This window comes from Mytilus galloprovincialis, chromosome 11 (genome assembly GCF_965363235.1).
Source record: "Mytilus galloprovincialis chromosome 11, xbMytGall1.hap1.1, whole genome shotgun sequence".
NCBI classification, from domain to species: Eukaryota; Metazoa; Mollusca; class Bivalvia; order Mytilida; family Mytilidae; genus Mytilus; species Mytilus galloprovincialis.
The window spans coordinates 66,558,397-66,583,393 of NC_134848.1; the positions used below are offsets into that span (position 1 = coordinate 66,558,397).

The window sequence follows — 24,997 nt, forward strand, 5'->3', positions numbered from 1 at the left end:
AGAGCTCTAAAAAGTTTTACTGAATGACAAACACATTGTTTACTGATCACAATTGAAATACATACATCGGTACAATCAATAACAGTTAGGAAGATAGCCTTTATATTTGAACATGCAAGATAAGGATTATGCTGAATGCATTGCACACATTTTGACGACTCATAACTCCTTCATTATATCGAACAGCAAACCAGGGGACTCAACTTTTTGTTACTTAATCTTCGTTAAATTCCGTACAAACAGAGGAACATTGACAGATCATATGTTCTTACAATAAATTATCCACTAAATTGACAAAACAAATGGTTCGCAGTGAAAGAAAATCTTTAAAAATACGTAGAAACTGTTTATTCGCGTATTAACCATATGTGGATTCTGAAAAAAACACAAACTCTAAACCTTCTGGATAATTTGAAATCTCGATCTTTCTCTAAAATTATTTATATCACAACATTAGTTATTCAACCCTACATACCACTATTTCGATGTGAAATGGAAATGTTGTCTTAAGGAAATAATATACAAAGCTTTTCAATATACGCTTGGTAGCATAAAGAGTAAAATCACAAAAAACTCCGAGGAAAATTTAAAACGGAGAGTCCTTAATCGACACGCTATATGTTGTCAATACAACGACATTGTATGCGACTTTCATAGTAGTGTGAGTTTTAGATAGCTGTAAAACCAGGTTTAAACCACCATGTCATGCGTCAGAAAATGACTGAACCACGTCATGAATATGTATTTAAGCTTTTGATTTTGCGTTTGATTAGAGACTTTCGGTTTCGAATAATTCTCGGAGTTTAGTATTTTTGTGTTTTTTAATTTGTATTGCTTTGGGATAACATAGTGCATAGTTTGTTAATAGTAACACGTGACACACAGACGAATAAGTGATCAATATGTATGAGTTTTTTGTATATGATTTACAACATATTTGCTAAATTTCTTCAACCATTTAAAGGCACAAAATTCTTCTTAATTTCATAGAGTCGGAGTTCCCTCAAACATTTATAAATAAATTGTTTATCAACTGAGACCTTGTTAATACATATTCCGTATCAACTTCACAATGCAATATGATGGTTTTAAGAATATAAAGTCTATATATAAATTTGTTTATTCAGGTTACAACACAATGTTGACTGCTGTATCCCAATTTTTGATATTTTCGCCATTGACTCTGTTTGATTTGCTTACACATCAAAATAATTATATGCGACTCTAATACAATTAAGAGGTTTAGATATATATCAATCCAGGTTTAATTAATCTTTTTCGACATGAGAAAATGCATGGGGAAATACCTGTTTAAGTCCTGAATTTGTCAGGTGTTTCCTATTCGTTTGATGTGCTTGAGCTTTTGTATTATGTGATGAAGAACTTTCGATTTTTTTCAACATTTTTACCATTTTTTTTCATAAAATGCCCTGTATCAAGTCAGGAAAATGGCCATTATACACTATATACTATACATTATAGTTCGTTTCTGTGTGTGTTACATTTCGGTGTTGTGTCTCTGTTGTGTCATAGTTCTCTTATATTTGATATGTTTCGCTCAGTTTTAGTTTGTAACCCGGTTTGTTTTTGTCTCTATCGATTTATTAATTTTGAACAGCGGTACACTACTGTTGCCTTTATTTACGTGTTCCTAGTTGGTGATAAAATCATTTGGTCTGTTTTCAGTGGGATGTTGACTAACTTTAATTGAAAAACTACTTTTAATACGTATTCACACTTTCGACCTGTATACACATTATATTTGATAATTTTAATAGAAATTATTTTTGTTTTTCAATGAAAGGTCATCCATTGTTGATAAAAGACATAAAGTAAAATCACAGAAATACTGAATTCCGAGAAAGGTTCAAAAAGGAAAGACCCTTATCAAATAGCACAATCAAAAGCTCAAACACATAAAACGAATGAATTACAACTGTCATATTCCTGACTTGGTGCAGGCAACACTCCATTGGAAGGAACAGAAAAACGTGATATAATTGCAAACTGTTAGTTTTTAATATTCCAAACGTCCTTCTGACGGATTCAATTATTTGCATAGTATTTTTTTTTATCTTTTTGATCATTTTTGCCATCTGTTTGTTTTTTGTTTATTTATGTACATCAATTCATTGAAACTCATGTTATCTTACGGTCGTTATTGTCTGTGTTTAGAAAGAAATGGACTCAATGGATAACACAAAGAAACAATTACATCAATTACATGTTACTGATACCAAGAAAAGGAATGGTAGTAAAAAGTCAAACTCTAATAACTCAGCACAGGCATGTGTCAGTAAAGGTAAGCGTTCGGTGTGTTGTCAGTTTCACATGAAAAGCTGACCGAATTGGCTCATGTGCTGAATACTCAGTAGTCAAACCAAAGAAAACAGACATATCCGCCTTTCCGAATCAGTTATAGCTCTAAAAGGATGTGTTAGTTGTTTAAGTTCGTTTTGTATGTTTTAGCATGCTTTCGTTGGTTTCGAATGGTTGCATACAGCACATTTTTCTATTTCAAAGAAACAAAAATACATCGTGCTATATTATCACTTTCAATGCAAAATATTTTGATTTGTACTATTATGAAGAATCTTGTAATTTTTGCTCGCAAATTTGTGAAATGTTATAACTAAAATGACACATGCATGATTTTAGAATCATTTTTGGGCCCTTTAAGGGAAGATAACTCTTTTAGTGAAAGAAATTATACTGGACTACTACTTGTAGCAAGAAAACAAGTTCGGTGACACAATTTTTTTTTTATTTTCTTATAATATATTACAGAAACTATCTTTTCACAATTTATTTTAAAATTCTATCTCATAGATTTTTTTTTATGCGCACAAATGTGTTTTTCCATGAACAATCTAACCAAATTTAGGCAATTTTGAACGACATATAGCCTGAAAAATAGCACGGTGACCCATACTTTTTATTATATATTTTTGAAAAGAGCATAATAAAAGCTTCATTTTGGCTAAGTATAAGAAAATTCTGTCTCAAAAAATATTTACTTATGATCTACCTTAAATGATTGATTTAAAACATAAAACTATATGCATGGCAATATCAATAGGATTGTGCCACTGATACAGTATGTTACACATTTTGGATGTTGTCAGAATATTACGCATGTTGACTGTATTTCTGTCACGTCGTGTGTTCACTTTAGCGACATATTCTGACATTGTAATATAAGCGGGAGGTTTTATTAGCCATACCACCTAATTGAACCCACCAAAAGATTCTTAAAATGTTCTGTACCTAGTTTTTTGATGCAGCTCAGTGTTTCTGATGTTCCCTTATTTTTCTCTTAAACTTAAAGTGGTTTATTTTATGACTTGGATATTTTCCCTCTCTATCGATTTATGACTTGTTGCATTAGGGTTAAAATGTACTATATTTTTGTTTAATTTGAGAAGTATTTACTTTAACATTTTTTTAAACGTGTTGATTATAAAAGAATGAAATAAGCTGTGGGGTATACATTATTGTAAAAATATATATTGTTTTCCAACCATTATCAAATATGCATCGAAAGTGTTGGCGAATTCTGAAAAATGCTAATCATTAGTGCTATAAATATGTATTGTAAAATTTAAACAATTATAAAAGGTATACCAAAGATGAACAATTCTGACATTATGAATATACTTTTGTTTTTTAGAAAAAGATTGTCAACTGCCGTGGTTGGTCGATGCTGACGACTTCCAACGTATGCTTTCACATGGAGAATATCGGTCTTACGAAAATCGTTTGAGTCTGGGTAGTAAATCTATAAACGACATGGAATATGGAAACAAAAAGATATATGAAGATATCAGTTTATAACAATTAAGGAGATGTGGTATGCCTGTCAATGAGGCAACTATCCTAAAAAATTCAAGTGTAGTAAATGTTCGCAATTATAGGCAATCATACCACCTTTAAAAGTGAGAAATACCCTTGCATTATAGTCGGCTTTAAAAGGTCCCGACAGGACAGATATGAAACAATGTAATTACGAAAACTTATTAAAAAAATACAAATAATGAAGTAATATTCGATATAATTTAATTCACAAATTTAAAACCGTCAAATTCAGAAATAAAATATAGTATTTGCAGATCAAGATCAAAGCGAATTCTTAAAAATGCTATTAAACCAGCTTGATGACTGTGTTTTTCAATGTTTTCCCCTTGCACGAGGATTAACAACTTTACAAATTGATTTGTTTGCTCCAAAATATATATGTACATATATTGCCAATGATGATCAGTTGTAATTGGCAATTGACGACACACAATATGACCTCAGGCGATTCTGCCATAGTTACTATTGATTTAGTTAAGATTATGTCACTGATTTTATTTTAAAGAATTCCCTTTGAATGTTTGATATAGGTCTGCACAAACTATATTTTTTTTTCTAAACTTGACAGTTTAGATTTGTGTATTTAAGCTTATCAAATATCAATATATAATTTCAACTTTTTATATGATTTCAATTACAAGTTATACAATCTAAAACATGAATATATATCAAATAAATACACATTTGTTCGACTGCTGCGACATAGATTTACTAACAAAGGAAAATATATACCATGTTTTGCCGCTCTAATACTATCGCTTTTCACTGTTTAGCAAAGGAACGACAGGGTAAGGCATCATATTTACTAATGCCATATTTATCCACATGGCTATCATATTTTGATTATGCATATCAAATAAATATAACGTTTTGCCGCAATTCATATAGAATCAGATACTACGAACATGTATGTATTTTGCTATACATAACATTAATAGTACCAATGGAGGTATACTAGAACACATTTCGACATTTAATGTTTCTTCCGCGTTGATCATGTCCAAAATATTTGAAATTATGAAACCTTATACAACATCGAAGAGCACTTAAAACCTGAATGCATATTTATTTTTTATAATCATTATTTATTATCCTGTTGATTGTTAGGTGGCCCATGTAGAGCAGGAAAGAGTACCTTAGCAAGTGTGCTTATTGGTGAAAAAATTCCGCAAAAGTGGATTTCAACAGATGGACTGGTAATATTTTTTGGAAGGAATGGTATTGATATTGAAAACGAGAAAATGGTCCCCCTCAAAAAGGGTACGTTTTAAATAGTGTAAAACGAATAAATTTGTCTCATTTTAATTCCAATTGATACACTAGTTTGCTATTGATATAATTAATGTAACATTATCCTTTTTGACTCAAATTTTAATATGTGATTAATAACATACTCAGATGAATATGCAGATTGCAACACTCTAAAAAAACAATTTACAATGCATGGAGTGTCTTTGATATCATTTTGATTGTATGCTAGAGTAGAAGCCATCTACTTTACGATCAAGTTAACTTCCTAGAACGCTGATAGTGACAAGACTCGATACATGTATATACATAAACCTAAATAAAATGCACAGACAGACACGCAAATCGTATAGTGGTAATTTTTAGGTTAGTTACAATTCATATCATTGAAATAAAAACAAACGTGAATCATTGTTCACCTAAATAAGAATGATTTTGTGTGCGCAGAAGAAATACACGAAATGAATTATCCCCGTTGATCTGTAGTTTTTCCCCGATATTGACATTCATATCTTTTTGTTAATAACTGAACATGATTTACACATGCGTATTCGAAGGTCGGATAAAATTGTGTTCAAATAAGTTATATTATTGGCTTGCAAATCAATAACAAATTATCGATGTTTTTAATTTATTTTATCGAAATTGAATTAAACAGACTTCTAATGGTTTACTTTTTTTTAAATTGTAATTTGGATGGAGAGTTGTCACATTGGCACTCACACCACATCTTCCTATATCTATTCTAAAAACGAAAAATTATTTCAAAATTCCGATGTTTTAAATTTGGAAAACAACGGTCAAACTAGTACTTAATGCTTCGTGAAGAAATTTTAAAATAAGTTTGTTTTTTAACTTCATGAACTTATAAAATTAGAACATGAACTACGGAATGAGACTTTTATATACTAGAATGAGGAAAATTATTTTGTAATAGAGGCAATAAAATTGAGAAAAAAGAGCAAAACATTTAAAAGAAGCAAATAGATATTCGTCCATTTCAGTGTTAATTTGACAATTTAAATTTCATGAAATTTCAGAGCAAGAAATGCACGTATTATGCTTGTAATAATGAACGTATTTTCTGGTAATACAACTGTTCAACTATGTCGGTTTGTATATGTCCCTCACTTTCAATATGAGTATATTTGAGTTTCTGTTTACGGTAAATTCAAAAACGGGTTTGGGAGAATGCTTATTTTACCTATTTTAAAGTGTCGTTTATACTTGTATTTATAAACTTCTTTTTACATGTTATAGGCTTGAAAATTGATGCATAATTACGCTGAATTTACGTTTAACTTAATGTATCTGTTTAAGGTCAGCTGACGTTAGTGTTTATTAAAGTTCCACACAACTGTCTTTTTACTTATACAGGTGAACGTGGTCATGGAGTAATTGCAAAAATTCTTCGAGGTGCACCAGATGTTCGCAAAACATCTGGAATGGTAACACAAGGGCAAACATCCAGTTTAAGTACGCAAATTCATGCCAGTTCAACAGATACAACAGACGGTGCTTCTCAAGCTAAAACTCTTCAGAGATGTAAGGACACTATCAACATTTCAAAACACGAGTTGGGGCATGATAAATTGTTATCCGTAGCGAAACCTGACCAGAAAAATTTAAGTACTGACATTTTAAACGAACGCACATCCTCGGCACCAACAGAAATCCAAACCTTAGAATTCCAGAAGCTGCAACTTCAAACAGATATTTTAGAGGAAGTGCGAAATCGGCAATATAAAATACAAATAGCACCTTCTGACCTGATTGACTTTGGTGGCCAGAAATCATATGACATGACCCATCAACTCTTCATACAGCATACCGGGTCTTTTCTTCTGATGTTTGACGGAAGATATGGTTTACATGAGGAGATAGATGGAGTTACCGCTAAAGGTTAGTATCATGTTAACCTTAAATATCATTATGCATAATCACCAAAACGATGATTCATTTAGTCTTTTTATCACATATTTATTGTTTAAAACTATATTTCCATTGCCTGATTAAATTTTAGATTGTGTGAAATAATTCGACATCTCCAATGCACTCAAAAGGTCAACAAAAAGCGTGCGAAACAAGCATTGTCAAATACTTTTGGGGAAAGCTTGAACACAGGACACAGGCCCCTTTAAACATAAACAAACTAATAGTTGAGACATATCATTACGAAGATTGAAATAAAGCCTACCATTCTAATTGTTAATGATAAACGTATATGTATTTTGTGCCAACTGAAAGATATATTCAGTATTTTAAAGGCACCGTAATTAACAAATTTATTGAAAGATATGTAAGATAATTGATAAAATAAATAACACTAAACGAGCAATCTAACTGAATGCACAGAGAAACCAAGCAAATCGGATACTTTAGATAAAAATTGTTTAGAAGGTCAAATTTGCATTTATATTTTGAAACAAATACCGCATGTCATGCATGTAGATCATATGAAAAAAAAAGATATTAAAAAATCCGGCAATCTTTCATGAACGACAAGGCAACACTCAGGACTTTACTACAAGACTTGAAATTAATGTTGGTTACAACAGAAGGAATCATGTAGAGTTGACCGAATCACTTGTATTTGACCTTCAATGTTTATTTTAGTCAAACCGTACGAACGTCTTCGACCCACGGTAAAATTATGTTCAATATTTGAAATACAAGGTTATTTATAATGTGATTTTTTTACAAAGGCCGACGAGAATCGAACGAATATACAATTGAAATTTAAAGGCAGATGTACAATAGAAAATATCTACCAAATTAAGTTGGTAACTGCAAATGTTTTCCTTTAATATATTGTGTTTTACGTTTTAATTTTATTTGTTTTGATAATAAATCACGAAATAAATAATAGTTTAAGAAGTTTGCATCACTTCTGAAATTTAATGATTACATATAATAACTGAATATACCAGACATTGTCTCATAAAATCATTGTAATATTTATTCAATATCCACCTCTTATCCAATTTACGTTTCAAAATTATGTATTTACCATACATAATAATTAAGTAACTTTAAGTTACAATAAAATGTATGGAAACTTCTATAAATATATTGATTTGACAGTTATCGATAGTAGTAATCAAAAATTTTGTTGTGCTTCAGACGTACTTAAACACTGGGTTGATTCTGTTTTGGCATATATTGAAGATACAGCAGACATTATGCCAATGATTATGTTTGCTGCAACACACAGGGACCAGTGTGAGGTAAATAAACATCTTAGAGCAATTTCACAACCATATACATGTAGCTCAATCAATTACAAAATTATAATCGCGAATATTATACATGTTCTATACCTATCTACAGTTTTAAGTAATTTTAGTGTAGAATTCTAACGTTATTTTCAGTCTGTCTTTGGATATTAAAATGTTTGCATTTCGTGTTTTGCTGAGTCTTTAATGATTTAACTTATCATAATACAAATAAGAAGCTGTGGTATGATTGGATATAAGAAAGTTCATACGAAGTAGATGTAAAAGGCAAAATCGCAAAAAAACAGATCTCCGAGGAAATTCAAAACTAAAAGTCCTTAATCCAATTACAAAAACCAAGAAATCGTCAACAAGAAATCATTGGCACCTGTGATGCCTTCGACAATGAGAAATACATCCATATTGTCAGCTATAAAATGCCCAATCATAAAACATATGAAAATTCGATTTAGAAAAATAACAACCTAATTGATAAGTAAGAACTAATAAAAACAGCACCAGGTCATCCACGGGTTTTCAACACATTGCGAAAATCCTGTATTCGGAGGTATCGTTAACGAGTGTCGTATCACTACTCAGTTGAGAAGCCAAGAAGTAATTATAAAAACGTTGCAATAAACATTTATGAATAATACAATACAAAACAGTGAATACTTTAAACTTTTTTCTTGCAACTCTCTCATCCAATACATTTTATAACACATAGTATCATCGGTTTTCTTTCGATGTTGTTTGGTTATTGATATGTGTTTGATGGTATTTGCATCAATGTCAAAATGTTTAACTGTTGAACACTGTCGTATAATGATGTGGTAGAAAACGACAACAAAATATAACATTGTGAATCTACCAATTGCAAAAGCTTTTCAGATATGATATTCACAAACATGTTTTACATAATCGTACATCATTAAGGAACTTTGGAAATTATCAGGAAGTCAATAAATATAACGATATTCATTATTTCTGCTATTTACTTCTTTTAGAGTAATGCCGCAGAATTGAAGAAACATTTCATCAAAGATATAAATGAAATTTTCTACAAGCACGAGAAGAAACATCACATTTATCTAGAAACAGTATATTTCATCAACGGATTAGATAAAAATGACGCCGAAATTCGACGCTTGACAAATCAAGTGGTTCAGTTTGCAATGAAACAGTTATCCTGGGGTCAGCGGCGACCTATGCAATGGGTCCCATTAGAGCTTCAAATTGCCAACATGAGAATGAAGCATGTGCATATAATAACAAAGGAGGACCTTCATAGCGTTAACAAGTTAAATAATGACCTTGCCTTGAACGAAAGTCAGTTAAACGACTTTCTTTTAGTTCAACATTCTCTTGGTAAGCTGATGTATTACAATTTGTCAGGGTTAGACAAATTTATCGTCATTCATCCTCCTACTATGGTTAATATATTGAGGTCATTTGTAACAGATGAAAAATTCTTTCCAGTAGATCATAGACTTAAATCAATTCTAATAAAAATGAAGGAATCTGGACAAATCTGCAAAACAAACCTTTTAAAGCTTTGGCAACAATCCCATGTGCATACATACATGCCCGATGATGTCACCAAAGAATTTGTAACAAAGCTTCTAATACATTTAGACATTCTCATAATACCAAAGGCTTTCACACATACTAATGATGTATACCTGGTACCATGCATGATCAAGGCTATACGACCATCGGATTTCAATTCGATCGACAGACAAGGAGAACAAACGATATATCTAAGGTATTCATTAGCCCGTCATTCTATTCCTACTGCACTAGCTTACAAAATAATTGGAGCATCACTCAACGTGTGGCCTCTGAAAAATGACAGCAAACCATGTCTGTATCAGAAGGCTGCAATTTTTAACGTTAGTGAAGATAATGAACTCAGAATATGGTTAGAGGATAATCGAGTTATGGTTTGTATGACACACAAAAAATCGTTACATTTATCACCGGATGTTGCAGCCAGTGTTCAAGAATGCCTCACTAAAAATCCGGAGTCCTGTCTATTATTTCATTATAACAGCTTCGGTAAAAGAACGAAATCAATATTTCTGTCAGAATTATACACTTTAGAAGTAGGCATTCAATGCGGTAATAACATTTGCTATATATCGTCACCAAAAGTAATGAAAAAGGACAGTTTTCAATGTAACCATGGTAACAGGGGGACGAAGCATGATACACGATACTTAAAGTACTGGTTTTTCGACAGGGTAAGATTATATATCATGATTGTACTGATCTTGACGCATTGCCACTGATCTAAACTACATATATACACATCGTATGAAGTGATGGAGCTTACACTTTAAATATTATATATACAGATGTTAATTATATTTTATCAATAGTGCATACAACATCAATTATTATCGTTTGCTACACAAAAAAGGGGGATGCTTTTGAATGCGCTTCACTTCAGGAGTTTATAATTGCCTTTAGTAGTATTAATTCCTAGTAAGTGTTGGTTTATGTTTAAATAAATCTTCAGAATTACAGTTGCTACATAATTGAAGTTGTTTTAAGAAAATTTACCCTAAATTGTAAAAAACAAATCCTAATGTTCAGTGTAAGCGTGATTGATTAGGATTTTACATAAGTATTAAAATGATGAATGATCATCATGATCATCATGATATAATTGTATCTAAAGTCCATATTTATGAGGATAAGCCATACTGTAAACCAACTTATTTTCGCGTGCGAGAGTTTCGAGAACTTGTCATAAATCAATCTGAATTAAATAAATATGGACCATTAACTAAAACTGAGGTAAACACATTAACTTGAAGAGGAAACAACTTTTAACAAAAAAAAAATAATAATGCCGACACACATTCAAACGGACTAAATGTTTTTCATTATTAACCAAAACGTTTTTTTACAATTGAAATGTCAGAGCTTTTCACTGACGTCATAGCCGACGATAATTCTGGTACTATCAGTACATCAATAATAAGACCCATCAACTGGTAATAGATAAAAGGCAACACCTTATGAATTTTCTTGATATTTCTTTAATAATTCTTTTTATTGAATTCGTGTTATCACGAAGAAGTTAGTTTTTCATTTGGTAATTTTAATAACGTTTTGGTAACATCTGCTTTTCCTCTTTCTTTTGATTTTTCATCAGATTTCAATTTCTTTGGCATCTACATGATCAATTAATTCCACAGATCCATACAGTCATGAAAGTAGAAACACATGTTTATACAAGAATACAGTTATAAACATAATACATTAACCTTAATAATTTAGATTGTTTTTAAACTTTGATATTACTTTTCTTTTCATTATTTGTTCCAAATTTTGCTATAATTACTAACATGTTATTTGATTACGAATTACGATGACACTTTAGTTTATACAATTGCAGTCACAAGAGAAGTGCAGAAGTGGGTGTCAAGGTATTTATTTATAGAAATAAAGTTATGTGGATTAACCGCAAATGAGACAACTCTATCTAAGTTACAACAAATGGAAGTGTTTAACGACATTGACTACATGTAGCTATACAGCCCTTGCACGGTCCAAGTTACTATACACTATGTAAAAGTAAATAATGAAACCGTTAGCGTTTAAAAATCTTAGTTCATACGTGCTGCTTTGTTCGCCCTTTATTGATATTATACAACAACTACTCCAACAGCTTTGTAACTCATAAAAATATAAGGCTTATAATTGTTTAAACAATACGTTCGTCATCTTATGAATGCATATCACCACAGTGCCATACGAATAAAGCATTGCAAAAAAAATAGATTTAAAAAAAACCATACAGGATAAAGATAACAAATACACAGATTAAGTAAAACGAAAACGATATCAAAATCAGAGTAAAAGAAAACAATATGCTATTGAACATATATTTGGTCATTAAAAACTTGAAACTAGATATATTGGATTTAAAATGCGTGCACTATAGTCTTCGATACATGTTTTTAAATACACTTAGTTGTTATTGGCCTTGAACTCGCTGTCAGTAACAGCCATTACTCTCCGAACATTACCTTGTGTCTTTTCTGTGTTATGAATTTATGATTAAGCTCAAACCCCCTGTTTGTGTTTTTAAAAGACGTGTGTTTGCATTAAATCGACCAGAAAGTTAACCCTCTTCAATTTTTTAACTGATTTATAAGTTTGTTCCGATGCAAGTCAATGGCAGGGTTCATTTTTGTGTTTGTAGATCGTTATGTTGTAAATTATGCCTTTGGTTTTGTTTTATGAATGGTTTTATATTGTGCATAACGGGGACTTATATAGCTATATATATGATTTGGGGTTTTACTTATTTTTGACTGTCTTATGGTTGCCTAACGTGTCTTACATCAACATCATTTGAACTTTAATGGATAGTTGTCTTATTGACAATCGAAACACATTCCCTTATGGTAATCAATTGGATAAGTTTTGCATTGTCCAAATACAAGTCATTGTTTGTCATTTTTAGTGTTTTTATATGTAGATAACACCAAACCATTTATCTTCACTTGTTCTTTAAATGTCGTAATTGATAAATGATAAATAAGTATAATTTAAAGGTCTCTCTGTGGATGAATTGAAAACAGAGCCAAGTGATAAGCATCTGGTTAGATTGGTTAGCCAGATGGGAATTGCGTCATTTAAAGACTTTTTCATTCACTTGGGAATGGAGGGAAGGGAATGGGAGAATACTATTGATATGTATGAAGGTCACAGCGCATACGGGAAAATGGCGATGGCTCTACACAAATGGAAGCTTTCTGGATCAAAATCTAACTTCAAAGACCTTGCCGAAGCCTTGACGAAAGTGAACCTCGATAAACACATCATATGTCAGGTATAACTATTCTGTGATGTATTACGCTTAATATATTTGTAGGAAAATTAATCGACAACAAAATATGTTGTTGTGATGACCAGAATTATCTCATTTTCAAAATCTTCAAATTACAAACGTAAGTGCGAATGATAGTGAAAGTCACTGACTGTTTTCATAGCTTTTTTTTTTTTTATCTCACTGTGAGGAATATAATAGTTTATTAACATTAAATATTTTATGTGCAATATGTGCAATCTTCTCTCATTTTGATACCACAGTAATCACAAAAATACACACACACAACAAAACCAAAAGAAATAAGACGAAAAAAAGTATAAATCATCTAATAAAAAACCGTCTCCATTGTTCTGTTTTCTCTCATCAGGGAATATATATTGTGGTAAATTTCCATAGTAAAATATTGATATATCAGGTAATTAACAAATATGCAAAGGCACCCTGGACCATTCAAATTATCAGCACGATACATGTTTATACTTTTCATCTGGAATATATATGATTATGCATACACAATGCAGGACGTGTCTCCAACATGCCACACATGTACAAGCAGGGTTAAAGGTCCCATTGAAAGATATAATGAACATTGTTTTCATAAATTATCGACTATGTACATGAAATGTATGGTGTCAGACCTGTAAGATAATAAGTTATTCAATAAAGCATGTCTGTCATCAAGTTATCACATATTTAAACTACTGATATTTGGATAGCGAGACAAAACCGCCTGCACTGTGTCAATTGCTTTAGAACACCCGACAACCTAGACTTAAGGATGTTCGCTTGTCATGTTTTGGAATGTTTGTAAGACTTTCGAAATTCTCTGGTTTTATCCATTTGAATGCCTTAAAAATGTTTGCCCAATTACCCCCTTTTTCTTTTTATAAAACTTTCACATGTATAATGCCAAGCTATTAATTGATTTTTGATACTTGTCAATGATTAAGCTATAAAAAGTCAAGAGATAACATTTTTTCAGCCAAAATTTTAAAGGATAATAACAAGCACATTGACCTCTATATTTTATTGCTCTTTTGATTCCTTCATTTATCACTTATCAATATTTACTAGCATTTTGAAAAACTTATTATTTTGAAAGTGAGAAGCGAACTCCTTTAATCAATAAATCAGCTTTCGGAGGCATAGTATTCACTTTCCTCGTCAGTTTTACAAAGTACATGAAACATGTATTTTGCTACTGCCGTGATATTTTCAAAATACCCTAATCCCATAGCTGCATTTAAATTTCCAAAAAATATAATGACGCTTGTGGCAAAAAAAATTCGTCGAGGTCCACATGGTCCAATCTATGGAAACTTCTGACTGGCCAATAGTTCAATGCTGGTAATTTGAAAAAAGTCAATATATTGTGTACTTAGTTTATATAGAAAATGTTAGCTGATATATAGTTAAATAGGAAATTTTATTTCCCCGACTACTATAACTCAGTATATAATTGTATGAACGTAATAAAAACAGAAAAATATCAATACAGGTAAATAGATACAAGACGTGGCGACCAATACATTTACATTATGTAGTCAATCAGACTGAAATACAGAGCTGTTAAACACGCATTCCTTTGAACGATCTGCAACGTTTCCTGTTTATAGTTGAAAGAATATTTAGAATCCTTTTGTTAATTGTTAATTACGGGTAGGGTAGTTGTTGTCGCATTGAAAATATACCTAACGTTCATTCTTTCACTATTATTTATTTTCTTTTATTAGGTCTTAAGAGAGAAATCAAAGCCAGTTGGTAAGTTATATCTCTTAGGATTACAAAGTAAGTGATTGAAACAAAACGTTCCGAATATTAAAAAAAAAAGAAAATAATTGTTTAGCTTACCTGGCACAATGAGCCATTTGCCTAGAAACGGACTGTTTAATTTTCTGAACTGATTTTTTGTAATGAATCAATACAAATTAAAAATGAGTTACAATTGAGCAAGAAGAATAACACTAGAAACGTTATAGATAAGAAATCAGTTGTGTCGGAAGGGTACGAAGTGCAAGAGCAATAAGGGCCACTTAGGGCATTACTATTACACATTACTATGTGAATTCATTTCTTTTTTTTCCTAATCTATGGTACAAGACATAGCAGACTCCAATCACCAGGACACCCCAAGTGATCAAGATTTAAAAGAATTGTCAAAACAGATAGGAAATTGTCCCTTGCAATTAGGAATAGAACTAGGATTAAGTTTCAGTGAAGTTGAGCAGAGTTTGTTCAGTTTTCCAAGAGATTTGTCTGGTTTGGTAGAAGATATACTGATGAGGTGGAAAAAAAAGTCAAAGATCAAAACCATCCAGAGTTTGATGACGGCACTTGAACGAGTAAATGCAGGTGGACTCAAATACAAATTTACATGTACAAAGAATAAAAAATAAGATATTGTCGACATATACTCATGTAACTTAACACTCCTTTTGATGTTGACAAATTTTAGATAGAGCTCTTACATTTTTTTTATTATATATTTTATCATGTTTTTTAAATTAACTTAGCTATATCAAACATATAAACATATATGAAATAAATAGAAGTCAAAAGTATACTTACAAATCGAAAAAAAACCGTTTACTTAGTTTTTATTCCATAACATTTATTATTCGTTGTCTGTTATCATATGACAAACAGGACGATTTTAACTTTCCAATTATCAATTTCTCATTTCTCAGCAATAGCTAACCCTCTGCTGCATCGTATGGTGTCTACCTATCTCAGTTGATACATTATGTTTGTGCATATTCACAAAATTCGAACTTTATTCACAGGAGTGTGCTCTTTACGCAGAAACTGCTCCAACACAGTTATTAGAAGAAAATATTAAATATGGTGCTAAGAAAATTATATGGACACTAAGATAAATTGGTTAATTTACACTATGTGTCTGTGTCTAAACTAACTAACAATTTGTATATGTCGTTTTTTCGTCACGTTTTATGGTTTACCGTTGTGTGTCCGTCCGTCTGCCTGTCTGTTCTTCGTCAACATGTCGGACATTAATGCAAAAACGCTTTAACCAATTTGCACGAAGCTTCGGTTATTTGTTTAAATCTTTTGACGTGAGCTCCTGTTCGTTTTCTTGTCCATTAATTTAAGACTCAAATAACTCAAAAATGCTTTGATCTTTTTTCCTTAAACTTTGATGGAATGTTTATTTTTTTACGTAAGCTCCCTTCCGTTTTTTCAAATTTCAGATTTTATGTTTCCGATGATAAATGTATTTTAATAGCCATTTATGTAATGTCTTTAATTATCCGATTTCAAGTACAACAAATGACAAATCAAGCATGTTCGATGCCTATATGTATGGAAAAAAAGATGTGGTGTGATTGCCAATAAGACAACTCTCCACAAGAGACCAAACTGATACAGAAATTAACAACAATATGTCACCAAACGACAGTTACTGAGTTACAGGCTCCTGACTTGGGACAGGCACATACATACAGAATGTGGCGGGGTTAAACATGTTAGCGGGATCCCAACCCTCCCCCTAACATGGTACAGTGGTATAATAATACAACATCAGAACGAACTATAAAAATCAGTTGAAAAAGGCTTAACACAGCTGATAGACAAAAATACAAGTATACAATAGAATAGAATAAGAAACATGGTCCACTTTTTAAATACAAAAGAAAAGTGTGCCAAATACGAGGAATCAAAATTATTGTCGAATCACGAAAAAAATATGGCTCCCTGTAATTATAGCAAGCAGAGCTCACCAACGCACCAAGTCGGAAGTTGTTTAAATGCCAATCGACAAAAGGTCCAGTACTGAACGTATCCAATCAAATCAAACTTTAGCAAAGGATATAAAACAAAGAGAACAAACACACATTTTTGGTGTACAATGGGTTTGCATTTAAAAAGCTGTTTGCTTATTCAACTAATATGAAATTTAGGTAACAGTATAAAACCCCTGTTTAAATAGTCATTAATCGAAAATTGATAAAAAAAAAAATGAAAAAAGCTGTAAGAGGAAAACAACGGAACAACAGAAACGCTAAACTGCTACAAGAACAAACGCCAGCATACATGGAACAAGACAGTTTGATAACAACTGCCAGATTTCTGACTTGATACTTGATAATTGGGTTGCACATTGTTTCAATACTACCAAACCTCCCGTGTATATAGTATTTTAACAAATACCGTTAAAATTACAACACAACGTGACAGAAATATAAACGAGAAAACTAACGGCCTTATTTATGTAAAAAAATAAACGAAAAACAAATATGTAACACATAAACAAACGACAACCACTGAATTACAGGCTCCTGACTTGAGACTATTCTGTGTAACATTTTATATTGGAACTTGTAGTTTGCTTTCTATAGTACATTTAAAAGCTAGTGAACAAATATTTTTTTCACTTTTCGTCACTAATTTCTATAATAAAACTTTCTTCCCACCTTTTTTTGTGAAATATGAGAAACACTTTCCCGATCGATAAAAGGTTTATATACATCTTTAACGAATAATTTACTGATAGGCATTTTTTTTATTATCAAGCTCAAAAACGAATCCAAATGAGTTGCTGTTAGGTGACATGTGTTGTTGTAAAATAAATCTTTCCAGTCATGTGGTATAGCAAGTTTAATGGATAGAATGTCTACAAAAGTAACATTCAGGTTATACATTTTGTTAATAGCATAATGAGACAACAATTAGCCGTTATCATCTACAATATCATTGATCTTTGACGCCAAGTATATAATCTATAATCAACATTTTTTGTCCTCCAAATATCACATAACTCAAATTCTTCTATAAAATCTTCTAATTTACTCGTATATTTGACAGGTGTGTTATATTTTGAACCACCCATTTTGTCTAAAGAGGTATTTAGTATCGTATTAAAATCTCCACCCAAAAACAAGATTTTGATCTAACTTTTCATTTAATAAAATCTTTAATTTTTCAATAAATTCAATTTGTTAATTTTCAAAAATTTCGGTCGGCGCATAATAGTTTACAAAAACAAAATCTGTGTTATCAATTTCAACATTTATAATGAGATACCTTCCGTTTTCATCTGCATTTTTTTCCTTTAATATATAATCTGTTGAGCTGTTAAACAAAATAGCAAAACCTTTAGAGTTCGTTTCCCCGTGCGAAACATAAATATCTCCACCCCATTCCCTTTTCCATATAGTTTCATATGATTCAATACTGTGTGTTTCTTGCACGAAAATGATGTCGCTTTGAAATTTTTTCAACCAAAGAAACATAGATTTACGTTTGAAATCATTTCCAAAGCCATTTACATTAAGAGAAGTTGAATTGATCATGTTGATACAATAATTAGCCATTTTCTAGTTTTAGCTTTACAGTCTTATTAATTTCATATGTAATACATTTAACGTAGTTGAACATTATATAACTAAGCAGAAAAAAATTACAGAAAAAACATCAAATATACAATACAATACAAAAAGAGAGAATTCTGACCTAAACCATATAATTAATGTTAATGTTTGTAATGTTTATTGTTCATTCTCAATAAAACACATGTAACTTTCCTTCTATTAATAACAACAACATACTATAGGTAAACCAGTTACGGTTTAAAGTACATGTAACTTTCATTCATACATAACAACATTACAATTTACAACCTTTACTGTAGATGACCCCATTACCTTAAATTATTATAGAGCGAAGCAGTCCTAATGCGATTCATTTGCTTTGTCTTTTCCCAATCCCATTATCGTTCCTTGTTTCCATAAATGCCCGGTAAAAACCCACAATTGACTCCTTTTAAACATGTTTAGAGAGCTCCGCCACCCACAGGGCACCTCTTAATACTTATCATCAATAAATGTTATAAAGCACATAGCAGTTGAAGCAACATTGGGAATTAGTTTCATAATGTATTTAACTTAATGATTGGACTTAAAGGAGCTGCATATGAGCGAATTCTCATAAATGCTACTGTAATGTTTAAACTGACGATACAAGGTGTGGAACTATAACATTTTTTATAATCATTCATTTTGTGGAATTATAACATTTTTCATAATTTTCATTTTGTTAGGAGAAAAAGAAAAACTACAGTCTACAAGGACTATATAAAATACTTAAGACAGAGCAACGCGAATCCTACCAGTAACTAGGGTAGATATCAGGTGCTCCGGAAGTTTAAGCAGATTCTGCTCTGAAAGTTCTTTGATAAATCTTATTCGGTGGTTTCTCAACCGAGGACAAAAGGACGGCATCGCATGCGGTTAGGATAACTCGGTTAAATCTGTTTACTGAATATCTGTGATATATATTCCATAATGGCAAACCAAGTCTTGGTTGCAATCTAAACACTTTCGAAGAAATAACATCAATATCTAGAGGCTCTCATAATTTATAAGTAAATAAAACTGCGTCTTCCTAACGACTATTTACTCAAGGTTCATGTCTATCTTGACTTTCATATGGTTCTAAACAACATAATAGCCACTACGTAACATTTACTCACCCCACATGACATTCTAGTGACTCAGTTATACATAATTAAACTACATGACATAGTCCTTAGTTACACTCATTCGCCCCACATGACATTATAGCCATTAAAATTATACTTACTGGCCATACATGACATTACAGCCATTGAATTTTACTTATTTGCCCTACATGCCATTACAGCTACTAAGTAATACTAACTCGCCCCATATGACATTAGAGCCACTTAATAATTTACACTGGCTCTACATGGCATTACAGCCACTAAATTATACTTAATCGCCGTACATGACATTACAGCCACTTAGTTATACTTACTCGCCCCACATGACATTACAACCACTAAATTATACTTACTGGCCCTACATGACATTACATCCACTAAACTATACTTACTGGCCTCACATGACATTATAGCCACTAATTACACATAATTCCAGTACATGACATTAAAGCCACTAAATTATAGTTAATTGCCCTACATGACATTACAGCCACTAAATTTTACTTACTCGTCCTACATGACATTACAGCCAATAACTTATACTTACTCTCCCCACATGACATTACAGCCACTAAATTATACTTACTGGCCCTGCCTGGCATCACAGCCATTTAATTATACTTACTGGCCCAACAAGACATTACATCCACTAAGTTGTACTTACTCGCCCTACATAACATAACATCCACTTAGTTATACTTACTCGCCCTACATGACATTAAATCCACCAAATTATACTTACTGGCCTCACATGACATTATAGCCACTAATTACACAAAATTCCACTACATGACACTAAAGCCACTCAATTATATTTAATGGCTCTACATGACATTACAGCCACTAAATTATACTTACTGGCCTCACATGACATTATAGCCACTAACTTATACTTACTGGCCCTATCTGGCATTACAGCCACTTAATTATACTTACTAGCCCTACAAGACATTACATCCACTAATTTATACTTACTCGACCTACATGACATAACAGCCACTAAATTATACTTACTTGCCCTACATGACATTATAGCCTCTAAATTATACTTACTCGCCCTACATGACATTATAGCCATTAAAATTATACTTACTGGCCATACATGACATTACAGCCATTAAATTTTACTTATTTGCCCTACATGATATTACAGCTACTAAGTAATACTAACTCGCCCTATATGACATTAGAGCCACTTAATAATTTACACTGGCTCTACATGGCATTACAGCCACTAAATTATACTTAATCGCCTTACATGACATTACAGCCACTTAGTTATACTTACTCGCCCCATATGACATTACAACCACTAAATTATACTTACTGGCCCTACATGACATTACATCCACTAAACTATACTTACTGGCCTCACATGACATTATAGCCACTAATTACACATAATTCCAGTACATGACATTATCACCACAAAATTATAGTTAATGGCCCTACATGACATTACAGCCACTAAATTTCACTTACTCGTCCTACATGACATTACAGCCAATAACTTATACTTACTCTCCCCACATGACATTACAGCCACTAAATTATACTTACTGGCCCTGCCTGGCATCACAGCCACTTAATCATACTTACTGGCCCAACAAGACATTGCATCCACTTAGTTATACTTACTCGCCCCACATGACATTACAACCACTAAATTATACTTACTGGCCCTACATGACATTACATCCACTAAACTATACTTACTGGCCTCACATGACATTATAGCCACTAATTACACATAATTCCAGTACATGACATTAAAGCCACTAAATTATAGTCAATGGCCCTACATGACATTACAGCCACTAAATTTTACTTACTCGTCCTACATGACATTACAGCCAATAACTTATACTTACTCTCCCCACATGACATTACAGCCACTAAATTATACTTACTGGCCCTGCCTGGCATCACAGCCACTTAATCATACTTACTGGCCCAAAAAGACATTACATCCACTAAGTTATACTTACTCGCCCTACATAACATAACATCCACTTAGTTATACTTACTCGCCCTACATGACATTAAATCCACCAAATTATACTTACTGGCCTCACATGACATTATAGCCACTAATTACACAAAATTCCACTACATGACACTAAAGCCACTCAATTATATTTAATGGCTCTACATGACATTACAGCCACTAAATTATACTTACTGGCCTCACATGACATTATAGCCACCAATTACACATAATTCCACTACATGACATTAAAGCCACTAAATTATAGTTAATGGCCCTACATGACATTACAGCCACTAAATTATACTTACTCGTCCTACATGACATTACAGCCACTAACTTATACTTACTCTCCCACATGACATAACAGCCACTAAATTATACTTACTGGCCCTATCTGGCATTACAGCCACTTAATTATACTTACTAGCCCTACAAGACATTACATCCACTAATTTATACTTACTCGCCCTACATGACATAACAGCCACTAAATTATACTTACTTGCCCTACATGACATTATAGCCATTAAATGATACTTACTGGCCCTACATGACATTATAGCCACTTAATTTAATTTACTAGCCCTACATGACATTGAAGCAACTAAATTATACTTACTGGTTCTAAATAACATAATAGCCACTACGTAACATTTACTCGCTCCACATGACATTCTAGTGACTCAGTTACACATAATTAAACTACATGACATAGCCACTAAGTTACACTCACTCGCCCCACATGACATTATAGCCATTAAAATTATACTTACTGGCCATACATGACATTATAGCACTAAATTTAACTTACTCGCCCTACATGACATTACAGCTACTAAGGAATACTAACTCGCCCCAAATGACAATAGAGCAACTTAATAATTTACACTGACCCTACATGGCATTAAAGCCACTAAATTATACTTACTGGCCCTACATGACAATACCACCACTAAATTATATTTACTGGCCCTACATGACATTACAGCAACTAATTACACATAATCCAACTACATGACATTATAGCCAATAACTTATACTTACTCTCCCTACATAACATTACAGCCACTAAATTATACTTACTCGCCCTACATGACATTACAGCAACTAATTTATACGCACTCGCCCCACATGACAATACAGCCAATAAATTATATTTACTGGCCCTACATGATATTACAGCCACTAAGTTACACATAATCAAACTACATGACATTATAGCCACCAAGTTATATTATTAGCCCTACAGGACATTATAGCCACTAAATTATACTTACTAGCCTTACATGACATTATAGCCACTAAATTACACATACATGTAATCCCACTACATGAAATTAAAGCCACTTAGTTATACTTACTCGCCATACATGACATTATAGCCATTAAATATACTTACTAGCCTGACATGACATTATAGCCACTAAGTTACACATAATCCCACTAAATAAAATTATAGCGACTAAGTTATACTTACTCGCCCTACATGACATTATAGCCAATAAGTTATCCTTACTCGCCCTACATGACATTATAGCCAATAAATAAACTTATTGGCCCTTTATGACATTATAGCCACTAAGTTACACATAATCCAACTACATGACATTATAGCCACTATGTAACGATTACTCGCCTCACATAACATTATAGCCACTGAGTTAGACATAATCCAACTACATGACATTATAGCCACTACGTCACACTTACTCGCCCTACATGTTATTATAGCCACTAAATTATACTTACTGGCCCTACATGGCATTACAACACTTTATTATACTTATTCGCACTACATGACATTACAGCCACTAAGTTTTGTTTTTTCGCCCCACATGACATTACAGCCACTAAATTATACGTACAGGCCCTACATGACACTACATCCACTAAAGTATCCTTACTGGCCTCACATGACATTATAGCCACTAAATTACACATAATTCCACTTCATGACATTAAAGCCACTAAATTATACTTACTGGCCCTACATGACATTACAGCCACTAAATAATACTTACTAGCCCTACATGACATTACAGCCACTAAGTTATACTTACTCGCCCCAAATGACATTACATCTACTTATTTACACTTACTGCACCTATATGCCATTATAGCTGTTAAGTTACACATAATTCCACTACATGACATTACAGCCACTAAGTTATACTTACTCGTCCTACATGACATAACAGCCAATAACTTATACTTACTCTCCCCACATGACATTACAGCCACGAAATTATACTTACTCGCCCTACATGACAATACCGCCACTAAATTATATTTAATGGCCCTACATGAAATTACAGCTATTTAGTTATACTTACTGGCCCTTTATGCCATTATAGCCGTTAAGTTACACATAAATCCACTACATGACATTACAGCTACTAAATTATACTTACTCGTCCTACATGACATTACAGCCACGAAATTATATTTACTCGCCCTACGTGACAATACCGCCACTAAATTATATTTACTGGCCTTACATGACATTACAGCAACTAATTTATACGTAATAGCCACATGACAATACAGCTCATAAATTATATTTACTGGCCCTTTATGATATTACAGCCGCTAAGTTACACATAATCAAACTACATGACATTATAGCCACCAAGTTATATTATTAGCCTTACATGACATTATAGCCACTAAGTTACACATAATCCCACTAAATGAAATTATAGCGACTAAGTTATATTTACTCGCCCTACATGACATTATAGCCAATAAGTTATCCTTACTCGCCCTGCATGACATTATAGCCAATAAATAAACTTACTGGCCCTACATGACATTATAGCCACTAAGTTACACATAATCCCACTACATGACAGTATAGCCACTACGTAACGATTACTCGCCTCACATAACATTATAGCCACTGAGTTACACATAATCCAACTACATGACATTATAGCCACTACGTCACACTGACTCGCCCTACATGACATTATAGCCACTAAATTATACTTACTGGCCCTACATGGCATAACACCCACTAAATTATACTTACTCGCACTACATGACATTACAGCCACTAAGTTTTATTTTCTCGCCCCACATGACATTACAGCCACTTAATTATACGTACAGGCCCTACATGACACTACATCCACTAAAGTATACTTACTGGCCTCACATTACATTATAGCCACTAAGTTGCACATAATTCCACTACATGACATTATAGACACTAAATTATACTTACTGGCCCTGCATGACATTACAGCCACTAAATAATACTTACTAGCCCTACATGACATTACAGCCACTAAGTTATACTTACTCGCCCCAAATGACATTACAGCTACTTATTTACACTTACTGGACCTATATGCCAT

General features: G+C 32.5%; 3 protein-coding genes across 4 annotated transcripts in view; all 3 read left to right on the forward strand.

Annotated features, from left to right (window-relative positions):
* Positions 1–11,769, forward strand: part of LOC143051999 (uncharacterized) — a 29,556-nt gene extending 17,787 nt beyond the window's left edge. Inside the window, exons 10-16 of the mRNA XM_076224970.1 lie at positions 2,176–2,302; positions 3,671–3,769; positions 4,963–5,115; positions 6,481–7,005; positions 8,227–8,330; positions 9,326–10,561; positions 11,725–11,769. Coding sequence (XP_076081085.1) covers positions 2,176–2,302; positions 3,671–3,769; positions 4,963–5,115; positions 6,481–7,005; positions 8,227–8,330; positions 9,326–10,561; positions 11,725–11,769 — 2,289 coding nt within the window. The remainder of the gene's footprint in view (positions 1–2,175; positions 2,303–3,670; positions 3,770–4,962; positions 5,116–6,480; positions 7,006–8,226; positions 8,331–9,325; positions 10,562–11,724) is intronic.
* Positions 1–24,997, forward strand: part of LOC143052653 (uncharacterized) — a 114,387-nt gene that overhangs the window by 79,581 nt on the left and 9,809 nt on the right. The gene's annotated exons all lie outside the window — the stretch shown is intronic.
* On the forward strand, positions 12,900–15,623 carry LOC143051323 (uncharacterized). Its single transcript, XM_076224264.1, has 3 exons — positions 12,900–13,167; positions 14,901–14,928; positions 15,268–15,623. Exons 1-3 carry the CDS (start codon positions 12,955–12,957, stop codon positions 15,561–15,563), a joined length of 537 nt encoding a protein of 178 aa, XP_076080379.1. The 5' UTR covers positions 12,900–12,954; the 3' UTR covers positions 15,564–15,623.